Source organism: Lagenorhynchus albirostris, chromosome 3 (genome assembly GCF_949774975.1).
Source record: "Lagenorhynchus albirostris chromosome 3, mLagAlb1.1, whole genome shotgun sequence".
Taxonomy (NCBI): Eukaryota; Metazoa; Chordata; class Mammalia; order Artiodactyla; family Delphinidae; genus Lagenorhynchus; species Lagenorhynchus albirostris.
This window is the reverse complement of record NC_083097.1, coordinates 73,709,613-73,710,286: the sequence shown is the minus strand read 5'-3', so window position 1 is coordinate 73,710,286 and position 674 is coordinate 73,709,613. Positions and strand designations below refer to the sequence as shown.

The following is a 674-nucleotide window of genomic DNA, read 5'->3' as shown; positions in this document are numbered from 1 at the left end:
AAGTGGTTTTCAATCTAGTATATTGGTTTCAACTCTAGTGTTAAATATCAATTTTTCAATTTGACAATTTTACTCACATTATTTGACTTAACAATTATGATTCAGTGGTTTGATTGACTTTAAGAGTTGTTTGGGTATTTTCAAAATGTCTGACACTTTGGAAGATTTAATAAATTTATCTTCTCTCAGAGTAGTTTATGTATATAAAGAATGAATAAGGGGGCAGGGGCTGGCACCTCCCGCAGCAGCCATGGCGTATACGGGCCTCACCGTGCCTCTCATCGTGATGAGCGTGTTCTGGGGCTTTGTCGGCTTCCTGGTGCCCTGGTTCATCCCTAAGGGTCCCAACCGGGGAGTTATCATCACCATGTTGGTGACCTGTTCCGTTTGCTGCTATCTCTTTTGGCTGATTGCAATTCTGGCCCAACTCAACCCTCTCTTTGGACCGCAGTTGAAAAATGAAACCATCTGGTACCTCAAGCATCATTGGCCTTGAGTAAGAAGACCTGCTCGCCAGTGCTCAGTCATTGAGGTCACGAGGAGAATTCCTTTAGATGCAAAATCACCTCCATACCCAGACCACCTTCCTTGACTCGCCCAATTTGGCTGTCAGCTGCCTTAAACGTTCCCACCACATTTGAATATCTTATTCTACAATGCAGTATTTTTTCCTG

The 674-nt window shown here is 43.3% G+C and overlaps 1 protein-coding gene across 1 annotated transcript in view; it reads left to right on the top strand.

Moving 5' to 3' along the window:
* Window positions 1-225: 225 nt before the first annotated feature.
* LOC132518150 (V-type proton ATPase subunit e 1-like) overlaps window positions 226-674 on the top strand; it is a 723-nt gene continuing 274 nt past the window's right edge. Inside the window, exon 1 of the mRNA XM_060146158.1 lies at window positions 226-674. This exon is cut by the window's right edge and continues 274 nt beyond it. Within this exon, the coding sequence (XP_060002141.1) occupies window positions 251-496 (246 nt within the window). The 5' untranslated portion in view covers window positions 226-250 and the 3' untranslated portion in view covers window positions 497-674.